Below are 9327 nucleotides of genomic sequence, written 5' to 3'. Positions count from 1 at the left end.
TTGGGGCGCAGAGTGGTTGGGGCGCAGAGTGGTTGGGGCGCAGAGTGGTTGGGGCGCAGAGTGGTTGGGGCGCAGAGTGGTTGGGGCGCAGAGTGGTTGGGGCGCAGAGTGGTTGGGGCGCAGAGTGGTTGGGGCGCAGAGTGGTTGGGGCGCAGAGTGGTTGGGGCGCAGAGTGGTTGGGGCGCAGAGTGGTTGGGGCGCAGAGTGGTTGGGGCGCAGAGTGGTTGGGGCGCAGAGTGGTTGGGGCGCAGAGTGGTTGGGGCGCAGAGTGGTTGGGGCGCAGAGTGGTTGGGGCGCAGAGTGGTTGGGGCGCAGAGTGGTTGGGGCGCAGAGTGGTTGGGGCGCAGAGTGGTTGGGGCGCAGAGTGGTTGGGGCGCAGAGTGGTTGGGGCGCAGAGTGGTTGGGGCGCAGAGTGGTTGGGGCGCAGAGTGGTTGGGGCGCAGAGTGGTTGGGGCGCAGAGTGGTTGGGGCGCAGAGTGGTTGGGGCGCAGAGTGGTTGGGGCGCAGAGTGGTTGGGGCGCAGAGTGGTTGGGGCGCAGAGTGGTTGGGGCGCAGAGTGGTTGGGGCGCAGAGTGGTTGGGGCGCAGAGTGGTTGGGGCGCAGAGTGGTTGGGGCGCAGAGTGGTTGGGGCGCAGAGTGGTTGGGGCGCAGAGTGGTTGGGGCGCAGAGTGGTTGGGGCGCAGAGTGGTTGGGGCGCAGAGTGGTTGGGGCGCAGAGTGGTTGGGGCGCAGAGTGGTTGGGGCGCAGAGTGGTTGGGGCGCAGAGTGGTTGGGGCGCAGAGTGGTTGGGGCGCAGAGTGGTTGGGGCGCAGAGTGGTTGGGGCGCAGAGTGGTTGGGGCGCAGAGTGGTTGGGGCGCAGAGTGGTTGGGGCGCAGAGTGGTTGGGGCGCAGAGTGGTTGGGGCGCAGAGTGGTTGGGGCGCAGAGTGGTTGGGGCGCAGAGTGGTTGGGGCGCAGAGTGGTTGGGGCGCAGAGTGGTTGGGGCGCAGAGTGGTTGGGGCGCAGAGTGGTTGGGGCGCAGAGTGGTTGGGGCGCAGAGTGGTTGGGGCGCAGAGTGGTTGGGGCGCAGAGTGGTTGGGGCGCAGAGTGGTTGGGGCGCAGAGTGGTTGGGGCGCAGAGTGGTTGGGGCGCAGAGTGGTTGGGGCGCAGAGTGGTTGGGGCGCAGAGTGGTTGGGGCGCAGAGTGGTTGGGGCGCAGAGTGGTTGGGGCGCAGAGTGGTTGGGGCGCAGAGTGGTTGGGGCGCAGAGTGGTTGGGGCGCAGAGTGGTTGGGGCGCAGAGTGGTTGGGGCGCAGAGTGGTTGGGGCGCAGAGTGGTTGGGGCGCAGAGTGGTTGGGGCGCAGAGTGGTTGGGGCGCAGAGTGGTTGGGGCGCAGAGTGGTTGGGGCGCAGAGTGGTTGGGGCGCAGAGTGGTTGGGGCGCAGAGTGGTTGGGGCGCAGAGTGGTTGGGGCGCAGAGTGGTTGGGGCGCAGAGTGGTTGGGGCGCAGAGTGGTTGGGGCGCAGAGTGGTTGGGGCGCAGAGTGGTTGGGGCGCAGAGTGGTTGGGGCGCAGAGTGGTTGGGGCGCAGAGTGGTTGGGGCGCAGAGTGGTTGGGGCGCAGAGTGGTTGGGGCGCAGAGTGGTTGGGGCGCAGAGTGGTTGGGGCGCAGAGTGGTTGGGGCGCAGAGTGGTTGGGGCGCAGAGTGGTTGGGGCGCAGAGTGGTTGGGGCGCAGAGTGGTTGGGGCGCAGAGTGGTTGGGGCGCAGAGTGGTTGGGGCGCAGAGTGGTTGGGGCGCAGAGTGGTTGGGGCGCAGAGTGGTTGGGGCGCAGAGTGGTTGGGGCGCAGAGTGGTTGGGGCGCAGAGTGGTTGGGGCGCAGAGTGGTTGGGGCGCAGAGTGGTTGGGGCGCAGAGTGGTTGGGGCGCAGAGTGGTTGGGGCGCAGAGTGGTTGGGGCGCAGAGTGGTTGGGGCGCAGAGTGGTTGGGGCGCAGAGTGGTTGGGGCGCAGAGTGGTTGGGGCGCAGAGTGGTTGGGGCGCAGAGTGGTTGGGGCGCAGAGTGGTTGGGGCGCAGAGTGGTTGGGGCGCAGAGTGGTTGGGGCGCAGAGTGGTTGGGGCGCAGAGTGGTTGGGGCGCAGAGTGGTTGGGGCGCAGAGTGGTTGGGGCGCAGAGTGGTTGGGGCGCAGAGTGGTTGGGGCGCAGAGTGGTTGGGGCGCAGAGTGGTTGGGGCGCAGAGTGGTTGGGGCGCAGAGTGGTTGGGGCGCAGAGTGGTTGGGGCGCAGAGTGGTTGGGGCGCAGAGTGGTTGGGGCGCAGAGTGGTTGGGGCGCAGAGTGGTTGGGGCGCAGAGTGGTTGGGGCGCAGAGTGGTTGGGGCGCAGAGTGGTTGGGGCGCAGAGTGGTTGGGGCGCAGAGTGGTTGGGGCGCAGAGTGGTTGGGGCGCAGAGTGGTTGGGGCGCAGAGTGGTTGGGGCGCAGAGTGGTTGGGGCGCAGAGTGGTTGGGGCGCAGAGTGGTTGGGGCGCAGAGTGGTTGGGGCGCAGAGTGGTTGGGGCGCAGAGTGGTTGGGGCGCAGAGTGGTTGGGGCGCAGAGTGGTTGGGGCGCAGAGTGGTTGGGGCGCAGAGTGGTTGGGGCGCAGAGTGGTTGGGGCGCAGAGTGGTTGGGGCGCAGAGTGGTTGGGGCGCAGAGTGGTTGGGGCGCAGAGTGGTTGGGGCGCAGAGTGGTTGGGGCGCAGAGTGGTTGGGGCGCAGAGTGGTTGGGGCGCAGAGTGGTTGGGGCGCAGAGTGGTTGGGGCGCAGAGTGGTTGGGGCGCAGAGTGGTTGGGGCGCAGAGTGGTTGGGGCGCAGAGTGGTTGGGGCGCAGAGTGGTTGGGGCGCAGAGTGGTTGGGGCGCAGAGTGGTTGGGGCGCAGAGTGGTTGGGGCGCAGAGTGGTTGGGGCGCAGAGTGGTTGGGGCGCAGAGTGGTTGGGGCGCAGAGTGGTTGGGGCGCAGAGTGGTTGGGGCGCAGAGTGGTTGGGGCGCAGAGTGGTTGGGGCGCAGAGTGGTTGGGGCGCAGAGTGGTTGGGGCGCAGAGTGGTTGGGGCGCAGAGTGGTTGGGGCGCAGAGTGGTTGGGGCGCAGAGTGGTTGGGGCGCAGAGTGGTTGGGGCGCAGAGTGGTTGGGGCGCAGAGTGGTTGGGGCGCAGAGTGGTTGGGGCGCAGAGTGGTTGGGGCGCAGAGTGGTTGGGGCGCAGAGTGGTTGGGGCGCAGAGTGGTTGGGGCGCAGAGTGGTTGGGGCGCAGAGTGGTTGGGGCGCAGAGTGGTTGGGGCGCAGAGTGGTTGGGGCGCAGAGTGGTTGGGGCGCAGAGTGGTTGGGGCGCAGAGTGGTTGGGGCGCAGAGTGGTTGGGGCGCAGAGTGGTTGGGGCGCAGAGTGGTTGGGGCGCAGAGTGGTTGGGGCGCAGAGTGGTTGGGGCGCAGAGTGGTTGGGGCGCAGAGTGGTTGGGGCGCAGAGTGGTTGGGGCGCAGAGTGGTTGGGGCGCAGAGTGGTTGGGGCGCAGAGTGGTTGGGGCGCAGAGTGGTTGGGGCGCAGAGTGGTTGGGGCGCAGAGTGGTTGGGGCGCAGAGTGGTTGGGGCGCAGAGTGGTTGGGGCGCAGAGTGGTTGGGGCGCAGAGTGGTTGGGGCGCAGAGTGGTTGGGGCGCAGAGTGGTTGGGGCGCAGAGTGGTTGGGGCGCAGAGTGGTTGGGGCGCAGAGTGGTTGGGGCGCAGAGTGGTTGGGGCGCAGAGTGGTTGGGGCGCAGAGTGGTTGGGGCGCAGAGTGGTTGGGGCGCAGAGTGGTTGGGGCGCAGAGTGGTTGGGGCGCAGAGTGGTTGGGGCGCAGAGTGGTTGGGGCGCAGAGTGGTTGGGGCGCAGAGTGGTTGGGGCGCAGAGTGGTTGGGGCGCAGAGTGGTTGGGGCGCAGAGTGGTTGGGGCGCAGAGTGGTTGGGGCGCAGAGTGGTTGGGGCGCAGAGTGGTTGGGGCGCAGAGTGGTTGGGGCGCAGAGTGGTTGGGGCGCAGAGTGGTTGGGGCGCAGAGTGGTTGGGGCGCAGAGTGGTTGGGGCGCAGAGTGGTTGGGGCGCAGAGTGGTTGGGGCGCAGAGTGGTTGGGGCGCAGAGTGGTTGGGGCGCAGAGTGGTTGGGGCGCAGAGTGGTTGGGGCGCAGAGTGGTTGGGGCGCAGAGTGGTTGGGGCGCAGAGTGGTTGGGGCGCAGAGTGGTTGGGGCGCAGAGTGGTTGGGGCGCAGAGTGGTTGGGGCGCAGAGTGGTTGGGGCGCAGAGTGGTTGGGGCGCAGAGTGGTTGGGGCGCAGAGTGGTTGGGGCGCAGAGTGGTTGGGGCGCAGAGTGGTTGGGGCGCAGAGTGGTTGGGGCGCAGAGTGGTTGGGGCGCAGAGTGGTTGGGGCGCAGAGTGGTTGGGGCGCAGAGTGGTTGGGGCGCAGAGTGGTTGGGGCGCAGAGTGGTTGGGGCGCAGAGTGGTTGGGGCGCAGAGTGGTTGGGGCGCAGAGTGGTTGGGGCGCAGAGTGGTTGGGGCGCAGAGTGGTTGGGGCGCAGAGTGGTTGGGGCGCAGAGTGGTTGGGGCGCAGAGTGGTTGGGGCGCAGAGTGGTTGGGGCGCAGAGTGGTTGGGGCGCAGAGTGGTTGGGGCGCAGAGTGGTTGGGGCGCAGAGTGGTTGGGGCGCAGAGTGGTTGGGGCGCAGAGTGGTTGGGGCGCAGAGTGGTTGGGGCGCAGAGTGGTTGGGGCGCAGAGTGGTTGGGGCGCAGAGTGGTTGGGGCGCAGAGTGGTTGGGGCGCAGAGTGGTTGGGGCGCAGAGTGGTTGGGGCGCAGAGTGGTTGGGGCGCAGAGTGGTTGGGGCGCAGAGTGGTTGGGGCGCAGAGTGGTTGGGGCGCAGAGTGGTTGGGGCGCAGAGTGGTTGGGGCGCAGAGTGGTTGGGGCGCAGAGTGGTTGGGGCGCAGAGTGGTTGGGGCGCAGAGTGGTTGGGGCGCAGAGTGGTTGGGGCGCAGAGTGGTTGGGGCGCAGAGTGGTTGGGGCGCAGAGTGGTTGGGGCGCAGAGTGGTTGGGGCGCAGAGTGGTTGGGGCGCAGAGTGGTTGGGGCGCAGAGTGGTTGGGGCGCAGAGTGGTTGGGGCGCAGAGTGGTTGGGGCGCAGAGTGGTTGGGGCGCAGAGTGGTTGGGGCGCAGAGTGGTTGGGGCGCAGAGTGGTTGGGGCGCAGAGTGGTTGGGGCGCAGAGTGGTTGGGGCGCAGAGTGGTTGGGGCGCAGAGTGGTTGGGGCGCAGAGTGGTTGGGGCGCAGAGTGGTTGGGGCGCAGAGTGGTTGGGGCGCAGAGTGGTTGGGGCGCAGAGTGGTTGGGGCGCAGAGTGGTTGGGGCGCAGAGTGGTTGGGGCGCAGAGTGGTTGGGGCGCAGAGTGGTTGGGGCGCAGAGTGGTTGGGGCGCAGAGTGGTTGGGGCGCAGAGTGGTTGGGGCGCAGAGTGGTTGGGGCGCAGAGTGGTTGGGGCGCAGAGTGGTTGGGGCGCAGAGTGGTTGGGGCGCAGAGTGGTTGGGGCGCAGAGTGGTTGGGGCGCAGAGTGGTTGGGGCGCAGAGTGGTTGGGGCGCAGAGTGGTTGGGGCGCAGAGTGGTTGGGGCGCAGAGTGGTTGGGGCGCAGAGTGGTTGGGGCGCAGAGTGGTTGGGGCGCAGAGTGGTTGGGGCGCAGAGTGGTTGGGGCGCAGAGTGGTTGGGGCGCAGAGTGGTTGGGGCGCAGAGTGGTTGGGGCGCAGAGTGGTTGGGGCGCAGAGTGGTTGGGGCGCAGAGTGGTTGGGGCGCAGAGTGGTTGGGGCGCAGAGTGGTTGGGGCGCAGAGTGGTTGGGGCGCAGAGTGGTTGGGGCGCAGAGTGGTTGGGGCGCAGAGTGGTTGGGGCGCAGAGTGGTTGGGGCGCAGAGTGGTTGGGGCGCAGAGTGGTTGGGGCGCAGAGTGGTTGGGGCGCAGAGTGGTTGGGGCGCAGAGTGGTTGGGGCGCAGAGTGGTTGGGGCGCAGAGTGGTTGGGGCGCAGAGTGGTTGGGGCGCAGAGTGGTTGGGGCGCAGAGTGGTTGGGGCGCAGAGTGGTTGGGGCGCAGAGTGGTTGGGGCGCAGAGTGGTTGGGGCGCAGAGTGGTTGGGGCGCAGAGTGGTTGGGGCGCAGAGTGGTTGGGGCGCAGAGTGGTTGGGGCGCAGAGTGGTTGGGGCGCAGAGTGGTTGGGGCGCAGAGTGGTTGGGGCGCAGAGTGGTTGGGGCGCAGAGTGGTTGGGGCGCAGAGTGGTTGGGGCGCAGAGTGGTTGGGGCGCAGAGTGGTTGGGGCGCAGAGTGGTTGGGGCGCAGAGTGGTTGGGGCGCAGAGTGGTTGGGGCGCAGAGTGGTTGGGGCGCAGAGTGGTTGGGGCGCAGAGTGGTTGGGGCGCAGAGTGGTTGGGGCGCAGAGTGGTTGGGGCGCAGAGTGGTTGGGGCGCAGAGTGGTTGGGGCGCAGAGTGGTTGGGGCGCAGAGTGGTTGGGGCGCAGAGTGGTTGGGGCGCAGAGTGGTTGGGGCGCAGAGTGGTTGGGGCGCAGAGTGGTTGGGGCGCAGAGTGGTTGGGGCGCAGAGTGGTTGGGGCGCAGAGTGGTTGGGGCGCAGAGTGGTTGGGGCGCAGAGTGGTTGGGGCGCAGAGTGGTTGGGGCGCAGAGTGGTTGGGGCGCAGAGTGCCCTCCTGCGGACGTGTGGTGAAAGGCAAGTAGAAATCGTCGCAGATCTAGTTGGTGTCACCTGCCATGTAAACTGTGGCCGTGCCTGTACCTTCTACTGTTTCACCTTCCCTTTCTGCTGTTGGCTGGTTACTACTCCAGTTTTCAGTGAGATGTCCAAAAAAAAAAATAACAAACTAGCGAACAAAAAAAAAACATTTCTTTTTAATTTTAACATATTACATTCTTTCCCTCTCTAGGTCTGCCAGTATCTGACAGAGCTACTGCACCTGGAAGGAACAACCTGAAGCATCAGTACAGGCTGGGGGACGACCTGCTGGAGAGGATTTCTGAGGAGAAACACCTGGGGGTCCTGGTGGACGACAGGGCGGCCATGAGCCAGCACTGTGCCCTTGTGGCCAAGAGGGCTAATGGGATCCTGGCGTAAATTACAAGGAGTGTGGCCAGCAGGTCAAGGGAGGTGATCCTCCCCCTCTACTCTGCCCTGGTCAGGCCTCACCTGGAGTACTGTGTCCAGTTCTGGGCTCCCCGGTACAAGAAAGACAGGGATCTCCTGGAAAGAGTCCAGCGGAGGGCCACAAAGATGATATGGGGCCTGGAGTATCTTCCCTATGAAGAGACCTGGGTCTGTTCTGTCTGGAGAAGAAAAGACTGAGAGGGGATCTCCTCAATGTATATAAATACTCGAGGGGTGGGGGACAGAAGGATGTGGCCGACCTCTTCGCAGTGGTTTGTGGGGATAGGACAAGGGGCAAAGGCTGCAAGTTAGAGCACAGGAAGTTCAGCACTGACATGCGAAAGAACTTCTTCACGGTGAGGGTGACGGAGCATTAGAACAGGCTGCCTAGGGAGGTTGTGGAGTCTCCTTCCCTGGAGATATTCAAGGCCTGTCTGGATGCCTACCTGGGCAGCCTTCTCTGAGGAACCTGCTTTGGCAGGGGGTCGGACTTGATCTTTCGAGGTGCCTTCCAACCCCTTACAGTTCTGTGATTCTTCATGTTTTCTACCGTCTCTGTGAAAGAGCTTTAGAGACTCTATGAGCTAGCCGTGTTGGTGGTGTCTTCTCAGAACAGTAAAAGCCTCATGGTGTGACCTCACTGGGAAGTAGCTTGGAAGTGACTCAAGTTCAGGAGCTGGCAGGTAAGCGTTCCTGGGTTCTGGAGTTGTTTCATGTTGGGGAGGGGCCCCATTCCCTAAAATCACAGCTCCTGGGCCCAAATCTGAATTTCTCTTCTGTTACCTGAACAGCCAGAAAGGCTCAGCCTCCTTTGCCTTTTGAGTTCGTTGCCTCCTAGTCTTAAGATTTTCAGTGCTCTGTAGCGTACCCCAGGCTCTCGTATTTTGAGAGGGGTTGCACTCTCCTTACATAACATGGGAATCCCATTTTTCTGTCTCAAGGGTGAATGGTGAAAGGCAAGTAGAAATCATTGCAGATTGTGGTTGGTGTCAACTGCCATGTAAACTATGGCCATGCAAGTACCTTCTACTGTTTCACCTTCCCTTTCTGTTGTTGTCTGGTTCCTACTCCAATATTACATATTCAGTGAAATGTCCAAAAAAAAAAAAACAAACACAACCAACCAACCAAAATAAACATAACTTTTGAATTTTAACAACTTCACGTTTTTTCTTTCTCTAGGTCTGCCAGTAGCTGACAAGGTAGAAAGTTGTGCCTTTCTCTTTCCTTCTTGTGAAGGAGGCAGTGCCGATTTAAAATATGACTGAGGCTTTGCAATGGTGCAAGTTCATCTTACTACTTCACATTCAGTGATGCAACTGGAGTTTCCATTAATTAACTTTCAAGGATTGAACCAATTTAATGCTTTTGGACAATGACAATTATCTGGAAACACTCCTACAGGTCTATTTTCTTCATTTACATTTGATTGCTACCTCCGCTCTTTTTTTGTGGCACAGGTCACAATGCGCTGCTCCTTCTGGGCCTGATCCTTATGTTTTGCACTTCCCCCAATCTTGACTCTCTTCTCGGGTTTGCTTCCCAGGTTCAGACTACTGTCCAGGCCCTCAGCCTCTTCCGCAACCTCTCTGAGAGCCTCAAATCTCTTTCCCAGGGACACCGTGGGGGTAGGTGGCAGCGTGGGTGTCGGGGGCAGACGTCTCTTTCTGCTCCGAGCCGAGACAAGTGTCCAGCCCCTTGTCTCTTGCGGACAGTCTGGCCCTCTGTTCTGCATGTGTACAACGGGGGCAGCCTCTACCCCTTGTCGGGACATAGGAGAGGGCTGCTGAGCAACAGCAAGGGTGGGGAGACCCCTCCTATCTGTCACCCTCAGAAAAGTCCCCAGTCCTGGTCCCCCCATAGACGGGGTCCCTGAAGAAAAAGTGTGAAAGGCGTCCTTGTTCATAGTTTCCGAGGGAGGGTCAGGGGAAGATGTGTTTTCCCGCTTGTTCATTCTCCCTTTCTTCTCCTCCAGGCGAGTTATGGTAGCCTTCCAAAGCTTCGTCTATCCTTGGGATGTTCACACGAGTACGTTCTTCTCAGTATGTCTCCAGAATGCGCTTGAGGTTTTGTCAAAGGTTAAAGAAATCCTAAGGAGCGTCATGCACAGATGTGTTGAGAGGTAGGAGAGTTATGTGTGGCAGGGAGAGGGCGAGAATATCTGGTCCCCAGAGTCTCAAGGGAGAATGGTGGAAGGCACTTTGAAATCCTTGCA

At 63.1% G+C, this 9327-nt stretch overlaps 1 protein-coding gene across 1 annotated transcript in view; it reads left to right on the top strand.

Annotated features, from left to right (window-relative positions):
* CD96 (CD96 molecule) overlaps nucleotides 1-9101 on the top strand; it is a gene marked incomplete at both ends in the record, with an annotated part of 24957 nt that extends 15856 nt beyond the window's left edge. Inside the window, 3 exons of the mRNA XM_084293569.1 lie at nucleotides 8295-8314; nucleotides 8659-8740; nucleotides 9088-9101. Coding sequence (XP_084149695.1) covers nucleotides 8295-8314; nucleotides 8659-8740; nucleotides 9088-9101 — 116 coding nt within the window. The remainder of the gene's footprint in view (nucleotides 1-8294; nucleotides 8315-8658; nucleotides 8741-9087) is intronic.
* Nucleotides 9102-9327: the final 226 nt, after the last annotated feature.

Source organism: Netta rufina (genome assembly GCF_964035555.1).
Source record: "Netta rufina genome assembly, chromosome: 1".
In the NCBI taxonomy this organism is placed as follows: Eukaryota; Metazoa; Chordata; class Aves; order Anseriformes; family Anatidae; genus Netta; species Netta rufina.
This window is presented reverse-complemented; position numbering and strand designations above follow the sequence as displayed.